At 42.2% G+C, this 26,212-nt stretch overlaps 1 protein-coding gene across 7 annotated transcripts in view; it reads left to right on the top strand.

The window, feature by feature from the left end:
- Positions 1-26,212, top strand: part of pdlim5a (PDZ and LIM domain 5a) — a 254,170-nt gene that overhangs the window by 56,790 nt on the left and 171,168 nt on the right. For 5 of the 7 annotated variants that reach the window (XM_072583846.1, XM_072583851.1, XM_072583849.1 and 2 more), the window contains exon 3: positions 17,451-17,602. In XM_072583846.1, the coding sequence (XP_072439947.1) occupies positions 17,451-17,602 (152 nt within the window). Of the gene's footprint in view, positions 1-17,450; positions 17,603-19,320; positions 19,434-26,212 lie in introns of those variants that run through there. The other 2 variants (XM_072583852.1, XM_072583848.1) reach the window with 1 other exon arrangement.

Here is a 26,212-nt window from a genome sequence, read left to right as displayed (position 1 = left end):
CTATGCCTCACAGTGCCAGGGATTCAGGTTCAATTTGGGCTGCACATTCTCCCCATGTCTGCATAAGTTTCCTCTGGGTGCTCCAGTTTCTTCCCACAAAGATGTGCAAGTTAGATGAATTGGCCATGGGAAATTGTCATTTGTGTTCAGAGATGTATAGGATAGGTACATTAGTCAGGAGTAAATGTAGAGTAAGATGTTAGAATGTCACATGAAAGAATCATATACTGTTAGGTTACTGCTGATATTTCTAATCAATCTGTTCGGAGACGTTATTATACACCTCTGGAGCAGCTGGGACTTGACTCTCTGTATTCGGCTCAGAGTTTTGGACACTACCATGCACCATGAGATTCATCAGTACAGCATTGCCAGAGGTCATAGAGGTACAAGGCACAGAAAAAGGCCCATTGGTCTGTTGGGTCCATGTGTGTCAAAAACAGCCTGGCTATTCTAGTCTTGCTCTGTAGCATTTGGCTCATAGCTTTGTATGCCTTGGCTTTGCAAGTGCACATCTAAATACTTCTGAACTGTTATGAGGGTTTCTGCCTTTTACCACCCTTACAGGCAGTGAGTTCCAGATTCCTACTACCCAAGCTCTCATTTCCTCTAAACCTTCTACTCCTTACCTTTTAAAACTGTGCCCCCGGTCATTGATCCCTCTAGCAAATGGAAAATGTTTCTTCCTGTCTATGCCCCTTGTAATTTTATACTTCTCAGTAATGACTCTTTCAATCTCCTCAGCTTTAAGGAAAACAACCTCAGTCTGATCAATCTCCTTTTGGTAACTGAAATTCTTCAGCCCAGGCAACATTGTGGAAAATCTCCTCTGCATTTGGGCTCTTTTATAATCCACTTGATGTCTTTTAGGTGAAATATTGAACCAAAATCTTTCATGGTTCCAAAATATCCTGGTGCTATTCAAAGAAGAGAGAGCACCTTGGGATTGTCCAAATCAATATTCTATCCAGCCATTTAAGCACATTATCCAGCCTTTTACTAGTTCCTGAGATGAGACACTCTCAGCACTTTTTATAGATACACTTTTTATAGATGCATGCTATGGCAACAGCTCTCCCCAAGACCGCAAAAAATTAGAGTTGTGAATGCAGTTCAGTCCTTCATGAAAACCAGATTTCCTTCCATTGACTCCATCTATACCTCCTGCTACCTCGAGTGGGCAGCCAACATAATTAAAGACTCCTCCCGCCCTGATCTTCTATCAGGCTAAAGATACGAAAGTATGAAAACACGTACCAAGAGATTCAACAACAGTTTCTTCCTCGCTGTTATCAGACTTCTGAATGGACCTCTCTTATATTTGAGTTGGTCTTTCTCTGCACCTTCTCTGTAGCTGTAACACTATATTTTGCATTCTGTTGTTTTACCTTGACATACTCATATAAGGTACGGTTAGCACATAAAATAATACTTTTCACTATATTTTGATACATGTGACAATAATAAATAAAATCACAATCCAATGGAGGCCATGTAAATTGGACCTAGATTCCTTTGAGTTCAATAGAATATGATTTCCTAGAAGTATTTAAAGCTGTGAGGGGACTTGACAGAGTAGACCTGTTGAGAGTTGACTGCCTTGGCTGGGGACTCTAGAACGTGGGGACATCGTCTCAGGATAAGTTCCAATTGTTTCAGACTAGAATAAGATTCAGCAAGATTATTGAAAATGTTTGAAATTCTCTACTCTAGTGTCATGGCTGCTCCACTGTGAATATATTTGGGTTTTGTTGAGTGGAATTTTGGTGCCGCCTCAAAGCGAGGATTATGGAGAGCAGGCAGGAAAGTGGGGATGAGAGAGAAGACCGTTAATAGTTATGTTAAATGTGGGGATGTGATGCTAGTTGGGGATTTGGTTTTAGCAGGCGTAGGAGTCTACTTGTGCTTCATTTAGAAATGGTATGTTTTCAGTCTCTTACTAAGCATGGAAACCTCTTCTGTGAAAATAGAGAAGGGTCTGTTGTCTACAAAACAAAACTGACTGTGCTTCCAAGTGAACAATTGACTGTGAATAATGTGCAAGCCACAGAATGCGAGACATTTCCTCCTTTTAACCATGCCAACACTGGGGAATGTACAAAGCATCAGAAATTAGCTAAACTTTTATTGACTTCTTATCTGATGTACTTCATGGAAACAGACCCTTTGGTCCAACCCGTCCATACTTAAATAAAGGAATTGAATTTTTAAAATCTTTTTGACAATATTAAGACTAATTTTTAAATTATATCTGATCCTCCTAACTTAGCTCAGTAATTTCAGATGTCTTTCATGGGTTCTGAGAGTTATGATTCATGTTCCCCTTGCTATTCCCTTTTACCAATCACTCTCTCAAATCCTCTCATGATCTGTTGTCGATTGAATCTCTTGTTAACGCCACAATCCCAATTCCCTTTATTGCCTGTTTCAATTACCAGTCAACCGTTCACATTTGAGATTTTGTCCAGCTGGTGACTCCTGGGAAATGCTGTCCCAGGCTCCATGCAATGGATAGCACTGAATCAGAAGGTCATGGGTTCAAGCTGAGCACACAACACTGAGCACAAAACTAGGCTGGTGCAGTACTGAGGGAGTGCTGCACTCTCAGGGGCATAAATTTTCAGGTGAAATATTAAATGATGATCTCAAGTGAGTATGAAAGACCCCAGGGATATTCTTACATAGAAACCCTATCCAATATTTCCTCCCTCCCTAAAATTGCAAGTGTTCATTGATCTGACCATTGCCACATAATTGTTTGTGCACAGATTTGCTGCTGTGTTCCTACCTTACATCAGAGACTATATTTCAGTGGCTGCAAAGTACTTTGGAACTTGAAAGCTGCCCAGTGAATGCAAGTTTATTTTCCGTTCCCTAGCGTCGGATAAATTTCAACATTATAAATGGAGATTAGTGTGGGACTATGTGGGGCCAAGTCCAGTGTCTTAGCTCACAGTGTTAAACTGTGCATCCAGTGGTTGGGACTAGAAAGTTGGACATGTAAGTTTAAATAATTATTTTTCTGAATTGTGCCATTTATTTTAATGCTGCATTGTTTAAACCTATTCTGATACTGTGTTTTAGACACAGTTGAATAGCTCAGGCTATGATTTATATTTGGAGCCTGTACAGCCTGTCAATATTCACCTGAGGTAATGCTTAGATGAGAGAGAGCTTGTGGTGCTATTGCTACAACAAGGACTTACACTTTATAAATCCAAACAACACTTCGAATATATTACAAATAAAGGAATAGAAACATGTTTGACAGGTAGGCATAACAGCTACAGGCCATAAGTATAATGTAGTCTCTGTTAATATCACAGGAGAGGACAGGAGAAATATTTTTACCCAGAGAATGTGCAACTTGCTGCCACAGGGAGTTGCTGAGATGGATGACTTCTCGGGCAAAGCTGGATAAACACCAGGGTGAAAGAAGGAATAAAAATTGGATTGGAATCGACTAAAAAGAGATGGAGGTTGACTCGCATGGAGCAGAATCATCACTGAGGCCTGTTTCTGTGCTTGCATTAAATTGAGCATTGCAATGTGCTAATGGATTCCAACCTGGTTGATGAAATAGAAGTCAAGACATATAGATCGTTCTGCTATAACACACGTTTCATTAACATAAATTCGCTGTAATGTGATTGACGAATTGGGGACACTGTTTCTAAAGTATGACCTTTTGAACCATTTGTTGGCTGTAGTGCAGTTACATTGCCAACACTTCAAGTGCTGTTTCTAAAGTGCGATTTTTCTATAAACGGAGGGTTGCACAAGAACGCAGCCATCGTGTTAAAGAATAACTACTTGTACATCTTCTTCATTACTTATGAGAAAGTGTATTCACTTGTTCAGTCTTGCACCTCGCTCTCCACCTGCAATGTCCCAGCTGTGATTTATTTACCTGTGCGCAAAGATAATTTAATATACATCAGCTGTTTCTCCAGTAATATTAACAAGTAATGACTTAACAGTAACATAATATAACAGATGAGTTATTATTTATTATAAACAGAATGTTGAGGGGACACTTTGCCATCTACTGCAGAATTTTATTGCTCACATTCGGTTTGATTTAAGTGGGACTTTTATCAGAACACTCAGGTTGCAGTTTATATGTAAGAAGCGGCTGAACAGGCTGGGGCTGTTTTCTCTGAAGCATCGGGCACTGAGGGGTGACCTTGTAGAGGTTTACAAAATTATGAGGGGCATGAATAGGATAAATAGATGAAGTCTTTTCCCTGGGGTGGTGGAATCCAGAACTAGATGGCATACGTTTAGGGTGAGAGGGGAAAGATATAAAAGAGACCTAAGGGGCAACTTTTTCACACAGAGGGTAGGACGTGTATGAAATGAGCTGCCAGAGGAAGTGGTGGAGGCTGGTACAGTTGCAACATTTAAGAGGCATTTGGATGGGTATATGACTAGGAAGGGTTTGGAGGGATATGGGCCGGGTGCTGACAGGTGGGACTAGATTGGGTTGGGATATCGGGTCGGCAGGGACGGGTTGGACTGAAGGGTCTGTTTCCATGCGGTACATCTCTATGACTCTATAACTCTGTCTTCAGTACAGTAAATGTTCCACCACTGTTTGCAAGTGAAAATCACAGAATGGCACTTGTTTTGTCACTTCTCCCTAGAATAGCATGGCTGTTGTTTCCCTAATTTCTAACGTTCTGCAGTTTGCAGACTCTAACTCCTCCCAATCAGTATTGTTCATGGTGTCACTGTTTAAGATAAAGAGTCACCGAGGTGTACAGCACGGAAACAGACCCTTTGGTCCAACTCATCCATGCCGACCAGATATCCTAACTGTATCTAGTCCTATTTGCCAGCACTTGGCCCATAAACCTCTAAACTCCACTATTCATATACCCATCCAGATACCATTTAAATGCTGTAATTGTACCAGCCTCCATCACTACTTCTGGCAGCTGATTCCATACACTCATCACCCTCTGCTTGAAAATGTTGCCCCTTAGGTCCCTTATTATATCTTTCCTCTCCCACTGAGTGGACTATAAACTAAAAATAGAAAATGCTGAACGTATTCAGCAAGTCTGGCAGCATCACTGAAGAGAAAAACAGAACTGGGGTTTTATTTTAGCTTCTGGTGAAAGGCTATTGACTTGAAAAAAAAAGTCTCTCTCTCTCTCTCTCTCTCTCTCTGCGCAGATAGTGCTTGATCGGCTGAGTTTCTCCAGCGCTTTCTGTTTTTGGTTTGGATCTCCATTTGCAGTGTTTTGCTTTGCCGTTGTGTGTTTGTGAAATATCCTGTCGGTTCTTCTGGATTTGAAGTTTGGAAAGTACAATTGCTTTGTATTCTTCTTATTCATGCTATTCCAGGCTGAACTGCCCCAGCCCACTCCTGGCTGGTCTCCAATGTGCTACCCTCTGCAGTATTGAGGTCATTCTAAAGGTCAGCCTGCATTGTTACTCACATCATGTCCTATTCACCCCTCTCACCCCTGTGCTCACTGACCTATATTACATTGTTTCCCGTTCAAGCAATATCCTAATATTAAACCTTTTATTCTTGTTTTCAAATCCAACCATTGCCAGACCACCACCTGTAACCTCCTTCATCCCCACAACTCTTGGAGAGCAAAGTTCCTCTAATTCTGGCATCTTGAGCATCTGTGATTTTAATCAATCCATGGCTGGTCTTGCCTTCAGTTACGTGGAGCTAAGGTCTTGAATTTTCTCTCTTCACCACCACCACCCCTTCCCTGTTCCCCAGGTCTCTGACCTTCTCCTATCCCTCTCTCTTTTTTTTTTGCCCCTGTTTGAGGTGCCTCTTAAATCCTACAGCCTTGATCATGCAGTTGACCATCACACCTAAGAATGGGCTCGGTGTTCAATATTGCTTTGCAGAGTTTCTGTGTCTTGGCGCATATCGTTATGCGAAAGGTACACAAGTGCAAGTCCTTCATGTGGTTTCCCTTGAAGTTGAGACTACAGATTGAGTCCTGACTTTGCAGAGCAGAATCAAGAATGTTGTGTTCTTGGATTGACAGAGTAAGATTGTTAAAATGAGTCCTGTGGAAACCTGGGAGAAGGAACTGACGGAATGATAGCATGGCAGGGAATGCCTAATCATTTAAAAAAAGAAATGATGGGTACAAAATGCAAATATTTGCCACGTTTAGCTCCCAATCAAAAATTTGTGAACTTTCCAGCATCCAGCACAATAATCAACTCTTGGCAGCTTTTCAGCAAAGCAGATAAGCTAACTAGAATCTTGGGACTGCCTTTTCATTTGGAACCTACTTTAATAATAGTTCTTTGAGAAAACGAGCTCTCAGCATTTGCGATATGTAACGATGCCAGGCCTTTTTGTTTCAAAACAAAACGCTGCAGTAAGAGCGATGATCCTTTTTGAAAGACTGATGCCAAGGTTCCTGCCTCGTAAACACATAAAAATGCCACAAAAGGCAAGGGATCGCTTGGTTCAACGAACTTTGCTCTTTGGTGGGTAAATGATTCCTGAAGGTTATTGAGCAAAACACGGCTTGTTCAGTCCTTTTTGTGCAATTATTCCACCCAGACTCTCATCAGCCGCACAAGAATCGCAAGTCTGTACCAGCCAAGGGATTCTTCTTTGAAATACCACCTTGCAATATTTTACTGGGGAGAGCAAGTGAAGCTTCAGTTTAACATCTCATGCCAAAAAAAACCAATCTGCACTTCCAGTGGTGCAGCACTTAGTCTGTAATGTTCCAGGCGTATCAGTCTGGACCTTGTGCTTGAATCTCTGAGAGTGAGACTTGAACCTGGAACCTTCTGACTGATACAGAGCTAACTGTACTGTCCACGAGGCCGCTCTTTCTGGGAATCTTACCCAACCACATTTTTCTCTCATTATTTCTGTGGCATGATTCTTTTGAGTCAAATTTACTCCACTCACTCTTGTCTGAAAAAAGATAGTGGGGGAGGTGAGGGGGAATAATTAATTTATTTCTAGAACTTTCCAGCTTTATTTTGAACATCAGCTGCCCCAGAGAGAGAATCACAGAAGTGTTGTGGTGCAGATGGAGACCATTTGACCCATTGTTTTTACACTAGTTTGCTAAATGAGTAGTATTACCGAATGGTACTCTCCTGCTTTTGCCCCATGCCCTTGCACGCTTAATCCAGATGATCTTCTAGTACCCTCTGGATTGCCTTAATTGATCCTGCCTTCATGACATTTCCAGGCAGTGCATTCCCGACTACTCGTTGGGTGAAAAAAACGTTTCTTCTCACTTTGCTCTTGCTTTTCCTTTGCAGATCACTTTTTAAATGTTTTAATTCAGAACATTCAAACAACTTTACCCTTTAGACATGTTACCATTCCCACTTCTCGCAGTAGTTTCTTAACAGAAGTAAAATCAATGGGAAAACACCCTGGGCTTAATCTCACTGAAGCTAATCTTTTGCTAATGTGATTTTTCCGTAAGACGTTAATGGTACCAGGAATGACTCCAGACTATCCTGAATGATTAAATCTTATGTACGTTTCCTCCATTATATCAAAGTCAGGGGACCAGAATATTGCCTGCCTATTGGCATGCGCTGTGCACAGCTCCCTAGTAAATTGCTGAGATTATTTAGGAACTTAGTTGGGTTTATTTCAAATTGCCTGAGCTCTTTTAGATCGCCACTGTGTAGCAGTTGTGACAGATTGAAGGTTACACATCCCAGATGTGTTGTAGTCACTGCAACGCATGCTACATACGTTTGGCCTCACAGACGTTCCTCAGAGTTCTTGCTTTGGGGCTCCAGCTATAAATTACCATCAACTTTAAAGTCCTGATTTGGTTACATTTGGCATGTGAGAGGAAGATGAGTGGTTGTGTTTGTCAAGTATTTGAAATCACAATTTACACTTGATAATCAAGTCCTCACTGACTGCTCTCTCGTAGACAACAAATATATTTTCAAAGGTTGCTGCAGTTTAGAAACTGTGATTGATTTATGACAGATGAAAGGTGGAGGTGGACAGGTTAACGATCCAGGAGGATGCGATATCTGACTGGTGTCTTTTCCTGGGTGGAGGGACTTTTTTAATTGCAGCCTCACCCACTGCTGAGCTGGATCCGGTTTTAAATTGGAGCCAGGATGACAGATCTTATAACACTAGCAGACGGAGAATTTAAACCCCAATCTTATATCTTGCGAATAGTATTCTAGATGCTGTTTTGATTGTAATCATGAAGGTGTACATTGAGCTCGTGGGGCCTGATTGCTAAAGCTTTCACGAGGCCCGTTTGATGGCAGTTCTGATTTTGTCTGGATCTGTCTCGCTGTTGGCCTTGGTAATGTTTCAGTGCTTATCGGGTAATTTTACAGGCTATTAAACATGATTCTATCTCTGAATTGCTGAGGCAAGACTTCAAAAGGTCCATGTCAGAGCAATTGTCGATCTTTATTTGTTGATGCCTCTCAAGGGCGCTACAGGCAAGCACTTTGTGATGGAGGATGCCCTTTAATGATGTGACGCATTTTGCAATAAAAGCAGATACTGTTTTCTAATCTGATGAATATATTTAATGAATGAATGGCCTTGAGCTGCACCAGATGTTGACCAATTGAAGCTACGACTAAAGTGAATTGGATTTGCCACAGAAATTAAAAGGTTTCCATTTCAGTCGTGCCTTCCATCAGATATCTCAAAGTGCTTTACAGCCAATTAAGTACATTTGTAGTGTAGTCTTATGAACCAGACCAAATCCCCTTTAAATGTATCAAGGAGATTGCCTAGACCTGAGCTTTTATCTTATTTAAAGGCACATTGTAAGATGCTGTGTTCCAGATGTATTTTGTTTGGTTACACAACTCAGCTTTAAGCAAAACACATTTTATTCTTACACCACAGTTGAAATGCAAACAAAAGAAAGAAGAATTTGAATGACTGACTAACTCTGTTGGAAATCTTAACAGAATAATAGGTGATTTAACTACTAAACAGCAACTGTTCCAATCTAGTAGCATCCCATAATTATACCCTTGACAAAACAGATTGTCTCACATGATTTTGATAGCAGAGACAGAACTCAAACGTTTAGCTGTAACAGAGAGATGAGTTACAGTTTCCAGAGCCAACTTTGAAGCCCGAACAAATGCTGAATGCTAAACTAAAATCCAGCTTCTACAGGAGCCTGCCTCCACCCATTCATGCTGCTCCTATTGTTCTGGCATTTTCCAAAAAAAACCCAAGGGCACACAAGCTGTTTACTTTATTAGTTTCAAATACACAGCTCTCCTCCAAAGGCTCAAATCTTCTCTTCCAAAAAAAAAGCTAGGACAACGTACACCTCTTAACCCCATAGTATTGTCACATTTAGTTATTGTAATGTATTGAAATGGTAAGACAGTGGAGCATCGTTGCATTAGACATCTAGTGGTTTGCTACCCTGTGAGCTTCCAGTTCAATCCCATCATGAGAATTACATTGAATTAAAAAGAAATCTTGAATTATAATGTTGAAAACTTTTGTTGTGAAGTCCCACCTGATTCACTAATATCATTTTCGGGAAGAAAATTCACCACCCTTGCCCAATCTGGACTAGATGTGACTCCAGAAAAGAGTGTGTGGTGCTGGAAAAGCACAGCAGGTCAGGCAGCATCTGAGAAGCAGGAGAATCAACATTTCGAGCATCAGCCCTTCATTAAGAATGAGGCTTGTAGGCCAGGGGATTGAGAGATAAATGGCAGGAGGGGTGTGGAGTTGGGGGCAAGGTAGCTGAGAATGCAGTTGGTGTGATAGGTCCTCCCCACACCACCGCCCCCCACGCAGGCCCCACTCCCCTCCCATTTATCTCTCCGCTTCCCCCCCTTCCCCCCCCCCCCCCCACAAGCCTCATTGCTGACGAAGGGCTTAGGCTCCTCCGGATGCTTTCTGACCTGCTGTGCTTTTCCAGCACCACGTTCTCGACTCCAGTCTCCAGCATCTGCAGTCCTCACTTTCTCCTAGATGTGATTCCAGACCCACTCTCTGAAATGGTCTAGTAAGCCACCCACTTCAAGGGCAATTAGGGACAAGTAACAAATGTTGGACTTGCCAACAATGACTACATGACATCAATGTACAAAGGAAGCCCAATACCGACTTCCTTTTTGTCATGTGTGATGAAGGGATTAATATTGGCCATAATTGTCTTGCTCTTTTCTGAAATAGTGCTGAGGGATCTCTTATGTTGACCTAGAGAGAATGAGACCTCTGTTCAATGTTTGATCGAAAAGTTCAGAATCTCTGGCAGTGCAGTACTCTGTTAGTACTGCACTGAAGTGCCTCCCATTGCAGAAGTGAGTTGACTTAGGAGTAAGAATGGAGTGGAGTTGTGTTGAGGGCAAAGAATTCATTTCACTCATTCGTGTTCTGTTGGGGGCTTTTGAAGTCAATTGACTCAATGTGCTTCTGATCAGAGTTACTCTTGATTTGGTTCAACCTGCTTTGGGTGAGTTAGGCTTTGAGCTCCATGTTTTGTTTGCTCGCTCATCCCTAGTTGCCCTTGAGAAGGTGTTGGTGAGCTGCTTTCTTGAACTACTCCAGTCCATTGATGTAGATAGATGCAAATACTGTTTGGGAGGGAGTTCTAGGATTTTGACCTGAGGACACTGAAGGAACAGCAATCTATTTTCAAGTAAAGATGGTGAGTGGCTTGGAGGAGTCTTGCAGATGGTGGTGGTTCCCAGGTGTCTGCTGCCCTTGTCTCTATAAATAGTAATTCTCATGGGTTGAAAGGTGCTGTGAAGGAATCTTGGAATGAGTGCAGAGCATCTTATACATGAGGTATACAGCTGCTATTGTGTTCCAGTGGTGAATGGAGTGTATGTTTAAATGGTGGGTTTGATGCCAATTAAATGGGCTGCTAATTCTGGATGGTGTCAAGATTCTTATGTATGATTGTAGCTGCACTCATCCAGGGAAGTGGAGCACATTCCTTCACAATACACTTTCTTTTGGCAGGTTTTGGGAAGCCAGGAGCTAAGTTACTTGCTACAGAATTCCTAGCCTTTGACCTTCTCTTGTAGCTGTAGTATTTATATAGCTGGTTCAGTTCAGTTTCTGGAGTTGTTGGAAAACAACAACATGTTGTGGTGATCATTTCTGTCAGGATGAGGAGTTGTTCCCTGGTTTATGGACCCTTCCTTTCTTTGTCCTGCTCATCCTGGTAACATCTGGAATCTTTTTATTCCAGACCACTGTCTTGTGTCACTCTGTAAGCTCACGGAGGTGCAATGTTTGGTCCAGCCTGAACAGTGTAAATTTCTTCCACCGTTCCTCATTCAGATCTTGGGCAATACAGATGAGCCTCTTCGCTCTGCTATTCTAGTGCCTTGCCCCTTAGTGATCCGTATTCAGTGCTGTCCAACCAGAACCAGATCATCAAAGAGTTGGGTGGTGTTAGATGCAGATACAATAGCAATGTTTTACAAGGCATTTATACAGATACATGAGCAGGTAGGGAATGTTGGGGGGCAGGGGGGGGGGGGTATGGACCATATGCAGGCAGATGGGATTGATTTAAAATGAAATCATGGTGGGTCAGCACAAACATGGTGGGCTGAAGGGCCTGCTCCTGTGTTCTTATGGTTTGAAAAGAGGCCATTTGCCCATTGTTCATTGTCTCTCTCAGCATTTAATGTTGTGTTTTTGTTTCCACTGTAAGTCTCCATGTCATTAAAATAGAATAAATCATTTAATACCCTTTTGAATGCCTCAACTGAACCTGCCTGCACTACATTTCCAAGCAGTGCATTCCATACCCTGACTACACACTGCCTAAATTCACCACCTTGGAGAAAGTGAGGACTGCAGATGCTGGAGACCAGAGTTGAAAAATGTGCTGGAAAAACACAGCAGGCCAGGCAGCATCCAAGGAGCGGGAGAATCGACGTTTCGGGCATAAGCCCTTCTTCAGGAGATCTTTAACCCTGTGAGATCTCCATCCTCTCTCAACCGTTGGCAGCTGAGCCTTCCATTATGTGGGCCCTAGGTTCTGTCCATTTCTTGACTCCTCTCTTTTCCTCCTTTTCACATAGTTCCAGGGCTCTGATTTTTTTTTTAAAAAACTCCTTATGTGGTTCGGTGCAGAGGTTTGGTTGGCAATTCATTCTCTGAAGCTCATTTTGCAACATGAAAGATGCTATGTAAATGTGATGGTCTGTGATACTCTAGTACTTTGGCTATCTTGTGTTTGCTATTGGTTGCTGTGCACTGCTGGGTGTGTTTAAAATTGAGGCTGTCAAGCAACTTCTACACCCCTTGTGAAGTGCATGTGTTCCTTATTCTTTTCCTTCTACATTCAGTACTTCAAATAAAAGGAATTCTCATCCTAATCCCTGACCCCTCTGTATATATGTAGTGGTTGCAGGTGATTATTCACCAGCGTTAAGATGGGTTTGAGGAGTTTTATTTCTGAGTAGGGCTGGAGAATCGGTGCTTGTTCTGATCAGAGCAGAGAGCGCTGAGTGGGGGATTGAACATGTGTTTGGAGTACTGCATAAAATTCTGGTCTCCCTGCTATGAAAAGAATATTATTAAACTGGAAAGGGGGCAGAAAAGATTTACAATGATATTACCGAGACTGGAAGGTTTGAGTTATAAGGAGAGGGTGGAAAGGCTGGATCTTTTTATCCTTGGAGAGTAGGAGGTTAAGGGGTGACCTTACTGAGGTTTATAAAATCATGAGGGGCATAGATAAGGTGAATAGAAAAGGTCTTTTCCCCAGGATAGGGGAGTTCAAAACTAGAGGGCATTGGTTTAAGGTGAGAGGGGAAAGATTTAAAGGGACTTGGGGGTGGGGGGGGGGGCGCAACGTTTTCACTCCGAGTGGAGTGTATTTGGAATGAGCTGTCAGAAGAAGTGGCGGACGTTGGTACGTTTTAAAAGACATTTGAATAGGTATGTGGATAGGAAAGGTTTTGAGGGATATGAGCCAAATGTAAGCCAATAAGACTGGTTTAATTTAGGTGATATAGTCAGCACGGATGAGTTGGGCTGAAGGGCCTGTTTCCATGTTGTATTTTTCAATGACTCTATAAAAATGAGTCATTTGGATAGTCTAGATAAGGAGAAACTGTTTCAGATCATTGGCAAAGGAGATGAGAATCTTTTTCAATGTAGCAAGTTACTACGATCTCAAACATACTATCTCGAGTACTGGTGAAAACAAGTTGAATAGTTTCTTTTAAAAAGGGATCAGATACTTATTTGAAAAGACTTGAAGGGTGACAATGGGGGAGGGGGAAAAGCAGGGGCTTGTTGTGATGAATTCATTCACAGACGCAATGGGGTGAATGGCCTCCTTTCCACATGGTACGTTTCCATGGTAATCTCTGGGAATCTAGGGAATTTCTGGAGTAGAAACAAGTTGAACTGAGGCAGGGGATTTATGGCGTGCTCCAGTTACTGCACTGTAGCATCAGCATTAGTTGACCTTTTATTTCTTTGCTGATGTTGCACAAGTTGTTTCCAAGGTTGAAGTTAAAAGCTGAGGTCATGTTATTTAGAAGCAGCGATTAGCCAGTTCGAATGATAGCTGCTTGGTAGCCCCTGCCTCCCCCCCCCCCCCCCCCCCCCCCCCCCCCCCCCCCACACCCCCCCTTTCAGCTATGGACTTTCATTTTAATTGTACAGAAATGCAATTTGGACAGGCGACATCTACGTGGCGTGGGGTGGGGAAGGGATTAATTGTAACTGTTTCAAAACTAAGTCGATGAAAACTGTGAATTAATATATTTAGTATAAAAGCTGTGTCACTCTGTCTCTGTGTGTTAGAATTAGCTTTCTTCTCAAATGCACTCACGTGAATGAAGTCTGTTCTTCCATAATGCGATGGTTGATACTGTTACATCAAGTCATACAGCATGGAAAGAGATCCTTGTGTGCAACCAATCCAGGGTGGCATGGTGGCTCAGTGGTTAGCACTGCAGCCCCACACCACCAGGGACCCAGATTTGATTCCAGCCTCGGGCCAATGTCTGTGTGGAGTTTGCACATTCTCCCCGTGTCTGCGTGGGTTCCTCTGGGTGCCCCAGTTTTCTCCCACAAAACAAAGATGTACAGGTTAGGTGGATTAACCATGTTAAATTGCCAATAGTGATAGGTGCATTAGTCAGAGGGACATGGGTCTGGGTGAGTTGCTTTTTGGAAGGTCAGTGTTGACATGTTGAGCCCAAAGGCCTGTCCCTACACTGGGGAATCTAATCTAATCTAATTAATCCATGTTCCCAAACTAAATTAGTCCCATCTGCCTGCGCTTGGTCTGTATCCCTTCAAACCTATATCTATTCATATCGTACCATATCTATTCATGTCCATCCAAATGTCTTTTAAATTTTGTAACTGTACCTGCATTCATCGCGTTCTCTGGCAGTTCATTTAAACCACACTTTATAGAAAAATCGCACTTTAAAAACAGCGCTTAATGTTGGCGTTACAGCCAACACGCGTTTTAAAAGTTCAAACCTTAGCAAGTGTCCTCAATTCGCCAATCACGTTACAGCGAATTCAGGTTAACGAAACAAGCTTTATAGCGGAACGACCCGTGCAGTGAAATGTTTACAAGTTGCCCCTTATGGCGCCATCTTCAGTACAAATGTGCATATTCCTAAGTACAAATTTTTAGCTTCACCTTGGGAGACTGCTCAAGAATCATCTCTAGGCTGGAAGTCCACAATGAGACTGTGCCGGGCTGAGAAATCTCCATTGAGGTGCAGAGTCTGAATCCACCCTCGGCGAATTAGCAATGGGGAAATGTAGGGCTACAGGGATAGGGTAGAGGGGTGGATCCAGAAAGGCTGCTCTCCAAGGGGGTTGGTGTGGACCTTATGGGCTGAATAGCCTGTTTCCACATTGTAGGGATTCCATAATTCATTGTCATCAATGTAAGTATTTTTGTGTGTGTGTGTGTGTGTGTGTCTATCTTCCCATCAATACACCAACTGCTGTCCTGGTCTGTATAAGGTGACCAAAGCCTCTCTTTATCCTTTCATGTGATCCAGTAACAAGGTCAGCATTGCTGCCCATCACTAATTGCCCTTGAACTCAGGCTCAGGTCATTTCCACATTTCTTTGTGTCTCGAGTCATGTCGAGGCCAAATGAGGTTTTTATAACAATTGATGATCGCTTTGTGATCACCATTGCAGACTGACACTTGATTCCAGATTTATTCATTTATACAAGGTTAGCTGCTGGGGTGGGATTCAGACCTATGAACTCAAGGGCTTTGGTTATGCTACTGAGTTATGAGACCCAGTGATTATACTATGCTGCTATTGGATCCTCCTCGTGATCATTATCATGTTTCATTGCTACAACTGAAGGCAGGAATTTATTAATGTTGCCCGAACATACGTTACTACGATCGCTTGCCTCGATTTTCCAGTGCTCTCTAATACCTCAGCAAAAGATTATCGTGAGTCACACAGTTCTGTCTCATAGAATCGTGCAGAGAAGTGTGAGGTGATACACTTTGAATCGCAGAACCTGTACAACATGGGAACAAGCCATTTGGCCTACCAAATCCATACTGACCCTCCAAAGAGTATTCCACCTAGTGAAATCTTCCTCTCATCTCTTCCCATTCCCCTACCCTATTCCTGTAACCCTACATTTCCCATGGCCAATCCACCTAACCTGCACATCTTTCAACTGTAGGAGGAAACCAGAGTACATGGAGGATACCCATGCAGACAGAGGGAGAAACTTCCCAAAACCAGTCGCCTGAGACTGGTCTCGAACCCGCATCCTTGGAGCTGTGAGGTAGCAGTGCTAACCACTGAGCCACCATGTCATTTCAGAGTCACAAACTTCGGCCTTTGAGTCCAGTCTCTTGGCTGGATTCTCTCCCAAGCACACAGATTGTGGTTTTGATGTCCCTTTCTGAAAGTTGCTGCTTCACACTGCACTTGGAGGCTGTGGAGCTGGTGAGAACATTAGAGGGAGCACTGCTTTTGCCTTGCCTTTTGACCAAGGCCTCAAGCTAAGGGTCCAGCTGCTGCTCTGTGGCTGTAAACAAACGACCTTGTGGGAGTGTTTTGAAGAAAGGGAAATTCTTGCCAATATCCTGACCAATATTTATACCTCGGTCATCAACTCATTGTAAGAAAAAAATTACCTGGTATTTTTACATTACAACAGGCAGCAGCTATTTTGTTGCAAACAATAATGTACCATACTGATGACACTTTGATCTCTCTGCCTGTAAAGCCCTTTGAGAAATCTGCTGTTCAAGCAAAGTGGGGTATAGAAATGCAAGGCTTTGTTTTGAATTCAGATCTCCAAATTCTCAAATCCAAGCTGAAGATGAAATTGAATTTAGTGACTCATGTTTCTATTTTTCCCAGAGGTTTCTACTTCCAAGTAACAAATGTTTTACACCATTATAAAATGTTATGTTGTAAATCTTTACTTTGGTGTTGAGGTATAGGCTAGTGATTTAGTGCTCACATGTAAAGTGATGAACATGAACAGGTGATGCACAGAATGATTCAATCTTCTTCAAACATGAATGGAAACTTCCAGAATAACTTAAACAGATTTACGCCTCAAGGACATTAATCAGGGAGGGAAAAAGCAGTTTATGGTTGAGAATGTTTGAAGTCACTGCTGTGGAACACACTAGGGTGCTTTGTGATAGCTGTTAATTGTAACATCCTGTCCTGTGTGACTTTTGTGGACAACAGTCTGGGGAAGGTCAGCTGCATTCCCTGTAATTTCCCAGCTAAAGATTCAGTATGATGATTGCAGAGTCTTTGCACAATTTTAAAGTACTATCGAAAACCTTCTCATTCTTTTGATGTTGTTCACTTTAAACTGGACATTGTGGAAATATAACAGCTTCACTTTAAATATGTCTTCCTCTCATCTCTTCCACTTTAACTTTCCCCTCTTTCTTCCAACCTGTTTTTTCTCTCCTTCGTCTTTCCTTCACTTTCTCTCTTTCTTGTTCTTGCCCCCTTTTCACACAGTTCTTTCGCCCCTTGTCCCTCTTTTTCTCTCTCTCTCTCACTCTTTCTCTCTCACCTGCTTTCTCGCTCTCTCTTTTTCTTGCTTTCTCTCTCTTTTTTTCTCTCGCTTTTTTCTCTCTCACTTTTTCTGTCTTTTTCACTCGCTTGCTTTTTCTCTCTCGCTTGCTTTCTCTCTCTCTTGCTTTCTCTCTCTTTTTTCTCTTGCTTTTGTCTCTCTCTCGCTTTCTTCTCTCTCTCGCTTTCTTCTCTCTCTCGCTTTCTCTCTCTTGTTTTCTCTTTCTTTCTCGCAGGCTGTCTCTCTTTTTCATCACCTCTTCATATGAGTCCAGATATGTTTGAACTTTCAATCCAGTCATTGACAGTACCTTTTAAAATCACATGCACAATGTACCTAATGTGTTCCTCACAAATCTTGATGACTATACTTTGTGTGTGTGTGTGTGTGTACCTGAACTTCTTTTCCCAAATGTTGTTGTCATTCCAGCTGACCGAAGGTGGGAAAGCTGCCCATGCAAGCATCGAGGTCGGGGATGTGCTTCTGTCCATCGATGGGCTCAGCACTGATGGAATGACTCACATGGCAGCTCAGAATAAGATCAAGGCGTGTACTGGATCCTTATCACTCAACCTGCAGAGGTAGGCATCTGTCACTGGGAAGGGCTGTGGTCCAATGCTGCAGTGGTAGCGTCCCTCCCTCTGGGCCAGAAAGTCCAAGTTTAACACTCAGCTGCCAGAGGTGTATTGTCACATGTACAATCTTATTGTCGTACACATGCACAAACACACGCTTGCGTTCTCTGTCTCTCTCATGCTCTCTTGCACACTTGCGTGTTGTTGCTGTCTCCTTCTCTCTGTCTCGCATGTGCGTTCTCAGTTGCTTTGTCTCATGCTCTTGCTCGCTCTCTCTTGTGAGCACTCACACTCTGTCTCTCTCATGTGCACTTGCTTGCTCTCTGCCTTGTGTGTTCGCTTGCTCTCTGTCGTGCGTGCTCGCTCTTGCTCTCTCAGTATCTCGTGTGCGTGTACTCAGTTTGACTCTCTCAGTACCTCACTCGCTCTATCATGCGCGCTCGCATTCTCGCTCTCCCGGTATCTCATGCGCGCTCGCATTCCTGCTCTCCCAGTATCTCGCGCGGTCCATCTCTCGTGCTCTCAATATCTCACGCTCTCTCGGTATCTTGCGCTCTCTCTGTCTCTGTATCTCATGCACTCGCATTCTCGCTCTCTTCGGTGTCTCTCGGTGTCTCGGTATCTCGCTCTCTACCTTGCGCGCACTCTCACCAAGTCAGAAGTCACAGGACACCAGCTTATATTTATGTGAAATCCCAAGCTTTCAGAGCGCTGCCCCTTCATCAGATGAAGAGTGTCTCTCTGTGTCTGCCACCAGATAAAGGAACAGCGCTTCAAAAGTTTGTGATTTAAAATAAACCTGTCGGACTGTAACCTGGTGTCGAGTGACTTTTGACTTTGTCCACCCCAGTCCAATACCGGCACCATCACATCATAGCTCACTCTCCAGTCACAATTGCATGTTTATGGTGGAGTTCCAAATGCAGTTTGCGTTGTGCTAATCACATAGCAAGTCACCATGGTAAGAGTACAAAGGTCAAGAGGTTTCTGCTTCTTGAATCAGTAAGTTGACAAAGGCAAATTTCTCTTGGCACTGAATCAGTGCCTAGGTACTCTACCTTACAGCTCAGTTACACCTAACTGAATGAAAGAACAAGCGTTTGGTTTTTGATTCTTCCATGGGATGTGGGCATCAGTGGCCAGGCCACATTTATTGACCATCCCACAGTTAAAGTGTCAACCACATTGCTGTAGGCCTGGAGTCACATGTATGCTAGGAGGAATTGAATAGCCTGCACCTATGCCAATTGGCAGAGAAAGTCCATAAGTCACACTAGGACCAATTGACTGCCATAATGGTACAGTGCAGGTAAATGACATTAAATTCACCCAATTTCACAAAATACTGCTCTTCCTGACTGCTGGAGGTTACATTTTGAATAAGAAGTGTGCTGAAGAGAGATCGGCCTGCCTGGATCCAGTTAGGAGCTTGCCCCCTCCCCCCTACCCTCCCTCTCACTCTCTCCTCCATTAGTTTGCATGACAGAAATTATGAGATCACTTCCCACTGATCCAGAGGCATGAATGGTGGGCTGGAGGGAGGGCTGGGTGAATGAAGCTGGTGATGTTGATGCAGCTTCTGAGTTACAGAGGACCCCTTGTTACTATAATGGGAATGAGTGCAACATCTAAGCTTGTCCCTAGTGTTGAGATGTCTATTGTAAGCTGTATGTTTTAAGCATTATGATGGAATGTGTTCTCTTGATTCTTGAGCAGCTAAAGCGTTTAAAAGTGCCGAAATGGTTGGTGTAGGATTTTGTTCGGAATGCAACTTGATCATTAGCAACGAGAGAAGAGCTCGTTTTAGCTGGGGCTACATGTCCTTTAGCATTCCGTTGTAAGTCATGGGATCTTTATTCTGTTTTTAGAGTGAATCTTCTTAATTTTACTCCCTTGAGCTTGTGCATGTATGTGATATAAATGTTTCAAGTGTAGCTAATTGCTATATATAAAAACAAAATCTGTCTATGCAATTCAACTTGTTTTCTTTTAAAAAAAATTTACAAGTACAAAATAGGTGTGTTCTGAAATTGGAAATAATGTACTTTTGTCAATAAAGCTGAAGAGGAAACTGGTAAAATTCTGCAGCAAATTGAGGGGACATAGACCTGAGGAAAGTCTGATGTAGCATAATTTTGTTTTAGCTTCAGGTCTAAGTTAGTGTCAGTTTCTAGACTGTTATCCTGGCAGAGATAAGGATGACAGGGGAGCTCCGTGATTAGCATGAAGCTAATAAATCAAAGAATTTATGATCCATAAAAACCAGTAAAGTGGCCAATAATGATGACTACCTTTAGAATATTAGTTTTGTCCCATAAAGCTAAATTAACTTTGGGCCGTGACAGAGCATAGGAAATGGTAATAGGTACTGGCCATTCATCCCCTCCAGTCTGTCTTATTTGTTGAGAGACACAAGCTGATTGTTTACCTTGCCCACTTTCTCGCCCTAATCTCAAATTCCTTGATTTTAAACATTACTGAAAGGAGAGCAAACGTTGAAGTGTTTTGGTTTGCACTGATAGGATTTTTCTGACCTAGATCCAATGAAGAAAAGAGAAACCATTTTATGTAGAATGCGAAGTGTATGGTTGGGCCATCAATAACAGCAGTTCTCAAACTAGGCAGGGAAATTCTGGTTGGTCAGTACATTCTTGTGGGGGTACAGCAATGTTTTTTTTTAAAAAGGTGCAAGGTATTTACAAATTTCCTTGCTCACATAAACTAGGGGTCTCTGTATTACTCTGTAGTTTCTAGCACATGCAAATGCATCACCTGAACCTAACTGCTGACCTTAAATCGGTTTCCAAAGTGAGCTCCTCTTTCTTGATGTACATTCTGGGGGTTGGGTTCAGCTCCAGTTGGCTGCAAGGTGATGTGGTTTGTGATGCAAAAAGTCACCAACATTGTGAGTTCAATTCCTGCACTGGCTAAGATCATCATCAAAGCTTCTCCTCCTCAACCTCTCCCTTCACCTTTTTTTTTTCCCCGGTTCCCTCAGTGTCCATGTTCCCTGCTTAATGGGGAATACTGGCAGGTAAACTTCTGTCAGCTCACAACAGCAGAGTTTGTTGCTATTGCTACTATGCAAGGTGAATTGGACAGTGTTGTTATAGAGCTGCAAAAAGATCTCACAACTCTTAAACTCAACCCCCCAGTTAATGAAAGCCAAAACACCATATGTTTTCTTAACAACCCTGTCCACTTGGTCTAGGGCGTTTATTGATTAGTATCATGGTATTATCAGAGAAAAGTCTGAGAGCAGTGTCAAACTGTCATGTTTTTGGGAGTGTCAGACGTAAGACACTTGCCCCTTTTTTTTGTTTGTTTTGTTGTCTGTCAATGATCTGGACTTGAGATTAGAGAGGGCAACATTGGAACAGGCAATAGCATCGAACAAAGACTCCAAAGGCACACCTGATGGAATGGTCACATAGGTGTTATGGAACAATGCAACATAATCCATTTGTTTGGAGGAAGCACAAGAATGCACTAAAGACTGTAGCTTTTTTTGAAAAAGAAAGCCAGCTTCTAAGTTTCTTACTTTATATCTGAGAGGAGAAAGTTAATAAAACCTTTTTTAAAGGAAAGTGTGCACTTTGGATTCTTGGTTTTTGTTACCCAAGAGCACTTGTGCTTAATTGTTACAAGCTAGGGATTAGACCACAGTTGAATGACTTCCTGCAATTTAGAATCATGGAGATTCATCATGGCTCAGAAACTCAATAATGAGAATGAACAAGAGTCTTCTCTAGAAGAGCAGAGATTCAGCAGAGGCCTGTAATGCACCACTCAGCTCACTCTGTGCACTGCTGGTTATACTCTGCACCAGTCTGGATATGCTTAACAGTTGAGAGGGACTTGGAACTGTGGACAATTTCCTCCAATTCACCTCTTTTTTTTTTATTTTAGTGTCTTTTTTTAGGTTTAGAAACCTGTAGGGGAGTAGGATGGTGTATAAGGGACAGTGTTGCAAGAAGAGGTTATGATAACTTTTGTTTTCCTTTTATGCATTCATGGGATGTGGGCCTCAGTGGCAAGACCAATATTTTTTGCCCATATTCTCCTTGACCACTTCAGAGAGGATTGGGTATGGAATCATATGTAGGCCAGACCGGATAAGGACAGTAGATTTCCTTCCCCAAAGAGCATCAATGAACCATTAAATGGTGCTTCACTGTTCACTATTACTGAGACATGCATTATGTTCCAAGTTGAACTATAGGGAGAGGCTGAATAGACTGGGGCTGTTTTCCCTGGAGCGTTGGAGGCTGAGGGATGACTTGTACAGATTTCTAAAATCACAAGAGGCATGGTTAGGGTGAATTGCCAAGGTATTTTCCCTAAGGTAGGACAGTCTAAAACTAGAGGGCTTAGGTTTAAGGTGAGGGTGAAAAGATTTTAAAAGTGCTTAATGGGCAGCTTTTTCACACAGAGAATGCTGTGTGTATGGAATAAGCTGCTAGAGGAAGTGGTGGAGGCTGGTACAGTTATAATGTTTACAAAGGCATCTGGATGAGTATATGAATAGGAAGGGTTTAGAGGGATATAGGGCAAACGCTGGCAAATGAGAGTAGATTAGGTTAGGGTATCTGGTCAGTATGGATGATTTGGACTGAGGGGTCTGTTTCTGTGCTGTACATCCCTATGACTCTATGGTTAATTGAATTTGATGTCCACCTTCTTCCATTTTGGGATTCAAACCTCTGTCCTCAGAGAATTAACCTGGGCCTATAGATTACTAGCCTAGTGACCTTACCATGAAACAACAGTTTTTCTGGAAAACCTCTTGAAGAAAGAATAGCTTGAAATGATATAACATGATACAAAAGGTTGGCAGTGAATATCATTTAAACAGTGAGTTCCTTTAATTGCATGGAGCTAATGGATTTCCTTCATAATGCAAAATTACATTATTCCTGTATTTTGTTATTATTCTGCAGAACATGAGCATTTTTGCCCATCCCTAATTGCCCTTGAGAAGGCAAGCTCTTGTTAAACTACTGCTACCTGTGGTGGAAGTTAATAAACCCACAACGCTGTTAGTGAGGAAGTTCCAGGATTTTTGACTCAACAACACTGAAGGAACGGTGATAAACTTCCATGTCAGAATGGCGAGTGGCTTGGAGGGGAACCTTCAAAAGGTGCATCTGCTGATGGAAGTGTTTGAAAGGTTGAAAGATAATGTTGAAGGCCTCTGAGTTGCTGCACCCAGTCTTGTGGATGGCACACACCAATAAATGTCAACAAACACACCTTTTCATGAAAATGCAATTCCATTTGCCTTAAATTTGGTGCAAGTCTAGTGAACAAAGCTGCATTTTCATGACTCCCAGTTGTCAGTGAAACAAACCTGCAAGTTGTCTTCAGTTTTAGCTCCAGGTGGTTTAAGGCTGGCATCATAGTTGTTTAAAGTGGGACTGGGGAGAGGTGAATGGCAAAGTGTGAATTAATATTGACCCTCTTCACAGATTTGACTCCAGGAAGCTGAGCTTTTGAATTATTTTAAAATAAAACATCATTTCCAGCACGTAGAAGAGGCCTGCTGAAAACAGAGCAATCTTGAGGAATGACTGCCATTTGACCTTTTAAATAGCACTGGTGCTGATATTCTGTCCGCTTATAAATAGATATAAGGTTTGCAAATCTGTGCTCTGGTAACTTGAGATAACGTCTCCGTGCTTTGAGATACTTGTAGGGCTGTTGATAATACTGAAACTGCGAGTGTTTACAAAGTACATGCTTAGAGCCAGGCTTCCACAAGACTTTGAGCTATTTTTATAACTAATAAATAAAAGTGCTCAAAGAATTATTTTATACAAGATAATTGCTCCCTGGTGACCTTTCCCCAGGGTTTTGCTCACATCATTGACCCTGGAGATTAATTTTCATGCCTGGAGAGGTCACTGGAGAGTTAACAACTCGCCCATATCGCCAAGGTGAATGTAACCTTCGGCCTGGTGGTCACAGCAGAAGGGAGAATGGCATTTGTATGTCGAGCCATTTGTTCTAATCCTGCTTTAAGTCTATTTTGTCATCCGTAAAGAGCACGGCTGTGTGTTGTTTTGACATTGCAGCCTTTTCTCCATCATCCTGATTCCTTTAATGCTCAGAATTATACGGCCCTCAATCTCAAATTCAGACAATAGGATCTGAGTGAAGAAACAAGTGCTCATCTCAGGTCTCCATGTCTTGTCTCTTTATCTTGGGAACATGGGAGTGAATGGCCAATGCTGCTCCCTTGACCCTGTTCACTGTTCAATAACTCCTCTGGTATGGTCTCTGTTTGCACCCCATCCTCTTCCTCAACATCCTTGCGATGATAGTTCTTGGGTCTTATCTCTCCAACCAGTAGGTTCCACACTCTCATGGTTCCCTGAGACACTTTACAGCCAATAGCGTACTTTTGAATTGTAATGTAGGAAACTAAGGCAAAGATTTGTGACACAGGAAATGCAGATGACTGCAGCCTAGTCCTGTAGAGAGGCGATGAGACCTGTATGTTTGTTTTGTGTTGGAGGTGAAACATGTGCTGTCTCCAACACAACTCTATCCTTCCAAAGCCACTTTGTGTTTCCAACTGAACACTGGCTGCCAACAGGGTTGGCATAATCTATGATGTAATGAAGTTGCATGTCTGGAAGGAGTTCCTGTTCTCAGAATAAAAAGAATTCTCCTATTTGTTTGCAAAAAGGATATGCTCTGTTCTAATGATTATATTGATGCTCTTGATCATATGGCATTGTGTTGAGGAAGGGGATAGCAATAGCCTTTTGTACGATTTGTTGCAATGAGGAGTACGAGTCAAATCAAATAATGTAGGTTGAATGCAGCACAAAAGTTCTACTTAAACTCTTTGTGAAAGAATAAGCAAGGGACCAGGGAGATAAATAAGAAAGGGAACATCAGTTGAACAATGTGGTGAGGAAAAATGTGCAGGAAATGAGCAGAAACCCACAGGCGTTTAAATAAAATGTATCCAGTTTATATTGATGCAGGTTGATTGTTCTTGTACATAAAGATAGGATAATTGTTGAAATGTGATAATATAAATGGAATCAGTGAAGATGAATGACCAATGAATAATGAAGCAGGATTATACTGGCCAAGTAGAATGTATCCATTTTCTTTTAAGGAGCTAAGATTCTTACTAGGTATTTAAAAGAAAATCATAGAACAGTTCCAGCATTAAAGGAGGCCCCTCCAAGCTCTGAGTTCCTCTAGTCCTAGCCTTTTGAGCATTCCTGGATGTAATCACTCTGTGACTGGCGCCTGGGTCCCAAGCTCTGGAGTTCCCTTGTTTCACCCCTCTACCTCACAACCTTGCTTTGTACCTTTAAGCCTCCTCTTTAAAATCGCTCTTGTTGATCAAGCTTTTGCTGTCCTGACTGAATATCATCTTCTGTGACCCTGTCCGGTGAAGCACTTTGGCGCATTTTATTAATTTTAAAGGGGCTGTGCAAGAGCAAGTTGTTGTAGTTTTGGTTCCATTTGCCTGTGAGCTAAAGCCAACTTCTGTGTTCTTTAATTGACCTAATGTTCCCCCCCCCCACCCATGATTTGCTGCACTGGAACAACGCAGATTTGCTATGCTCAAACTGTTCTGACATTACTCTTTTTTAAAAGAAGTACTGAATTGGTTGTGCAGTGCTTTGTGAAATCCTGCGATTGTGAAAAATTCCATAGGACTGGTAGTTGTTTCTTTTTAGAATCAAAATTCCCTGCAAGAAAACCTGCTGAGTTGGCACACTGTTTGTTTGAGTGATGACTGTGGGGTGAGAGTCTGTGAACCTTCAGACCGACTCACAGTGCAAGGGGGTGTGTGTGTGTGTGTTGGTGTGTGTTAGTTATCAAGGTGATGAGAAGCAGTCTGCGTGCCCTCCGCTGCCTGCAGCTCAGATTTTGAACACAGCTTTGTCCAGATGTTGGTGTTAAAACTTCCAGTTGTGTTGAGTTTGTTGCCTGGGGGCACTTAGCACTGTCTGTTTCAGCTTGTGACTTATAACTTGCTGGTACTGATCTGAAGGTTCCCATCTCTGATCATAGCGACAGCAGGGAAAAGTTCAATTTTCTTTTCAACTATGATTTATCCCATCTTTTGACCATAAGAAAAGTACACTCCTCCATTGAGAAGTTGGATTTTTTTCAGTTGTGTTTAAAAACGATGATGGAACTATAGAATTCATATCTTCCATGTGAAAACGCTACAATTTTGAAGAATGCTGTATTGTTGTTTCCAGATAAAGTTCTTTGGGATAAAGGATATAGAGATAAGACAGGATGAGGGGACTGAGTTGGATGGTCAACTAAGGTTATATTGAGTGGCAGAGTAGACTTGAAGGGCTGAATGGCCTATTCCTCCTATCTTGTGTTTCTTCCGTATCTTCTCATTTTAAACTGATAAAGAGAATATATTTTGACTTGCGTGTGCCTCTGAGCAATTTAGTGACTAACATGCCTTTTTAAAAGACAGGAGGTGGAGCAAAGTAGCAGATCGAATCTACACAATAGAATTGTGAGTGAACAAATAGCTTAAATGTAAAGAGTCTACACTGATAATGCCCGTTCCTCTGGGCTAGCAGGCCTAGGGTTCAAGTCCGACTTGCCACAGAGATGTAT

The sequence above is a fragment of the Chiloscyllium punctatum genome, chromosome 14 (assembly GCF_047496795.1).
Source record: "Chiloscyllium punctatum isolate Juve2018m chromosome 14, sChiPun1.3, whole genome shotgun sequence".
Classification (NCBI taxonomy): Eukaryota; Metazoa; Chordata; class Chondrichthyes; order Orectolobiformes; family Hemiscylliidae; genus Chiloscyllium; species Chiloscyllium punctatum.
The sequence above is the reverse complement of the archived record's forward strand: the minus strand, read 5'-3'. Positions and strand labels throughout refer to the sequence as shown.